The sequence below is a fragment of the Vollenhovia emeryi genome, unplaced genomic scaffold (assembly GCF_000949405.1).
Source record: "Vollenhovia emeryi isolate VEMERY1.0 unplaced genomic scaffold, V.emery_V1.0 DF947042.1, whole genome shotgun sequence".
Lineage (NCBI taxonomy): Eukaryota > Metazoa > Arthropoda > Insecta > Hymenoptera > Formicidae > Vollenhovia > Vollenhovia emeryi.
The window spans coordinates 772-1,763 of NW_011959324.1; the positions used below are offsets into that span (position 1 = coordinate 772).

The 992-nt window shown below is 42.8% G+C and overlaps 1 protein-coding gene across 1 annotated transcript; it reads right to left on the reverse strand.

Annotated features, from left to right (window-relative positions):
* Positions 1–256: 256 nt before the first annotated feature.
* LOC105558858 (SCAN domain-containing protein 3-like) lies at positions 257–926 on the reverse strand (the record flags this gene model as incomplete). The annotated part of the gene is made up of 2 exons (XM_012006782.1): positions 257–560; positions 647–926. Coding segments are annotated over 2 exons (584 nt in total), but the record flags the coding sequence as incomplete, so codon positions are not given.
* Positions 927–992: the final 66 nt, after the last annotated feature.

A 992-nucleotide genomic window follows, 5' to 3' on the forward strand; every position in this document is an offset into this window, starting at 1 on the left:
CTTGTTTATCGCTGCTCTCGGAATTCTCGTCCGTACTCTCGAAAGTCTCGCGTTCCCGCGCACGAGTGTTCGACCTCGCAGTCGCGCGTATTCGACTCGGGTAGCCGATTGCACCTGTAAACGTGCAATAAAGAACAGTGCAATAAACCAGCGGAGTGATCCTTTAAACTGTGCTCGTCGCTCTTTTGTGTGGCCGTCGCGAGTTCCTTCCGCCCGGCGCCCTCCGGCTCTCCCGCTCCTATTACTGACCGGTCTCTCATTTCGTGGACCCCGCTGCCTGATCGGACCTGATCGGCAAGGGTGAAACAATAATTTTTGTGACCGTTTGCATTGCGGTAGATAGTTTTACAACTTTCCCACATAACGCTTCTAGATGAATAATGCAATGTAAGACAGGAAACTTTAAACCTCGCTGCTTTAGTTGACCGAAAAATCCATTTTTCGAGCCTATCATTGCCTTTGCGCCATCGGTCACAATAGCCGAACATTTACTTAAATCAATGTCAAATTTTTCGACAGTTTGGTTGACGGCTTTGAAAATATCAGATCCCGTTGTTCTACTATGTAGTGGAACAAAATCTAAGAGCTCCTCGACATGTGAAAAATCGTTTTGTACGATTCGACCAAAAATACTCAATTGACTTACATGCCGATTATCGGTGCTCTCATCGAGACACAATGAAAAAAAGCACAAGATTGCAATAGAGATTTTAATTGGTTTTCTAAAGAAGAAGCAATATCGTTGATTCGAGATTGTACTGCTATATTATTTAAAGGAATACTAGCAACTTCTTCCAGAGTCAATGATTTTCCGAACGACTCTACTGCTGCGATCAGGCATTCTTTTATCAATTTTCCTTCGGCAAACGGCTTGGAATTTTTCGCGATTAAATGGGAGGTAGCATATGATGCTCTAACAGCCTTTTCTGAAGGTGTAGCATTATCGATATAAGAATTCGAACTACAACCTTCTTGATAAACTAATTTTAATT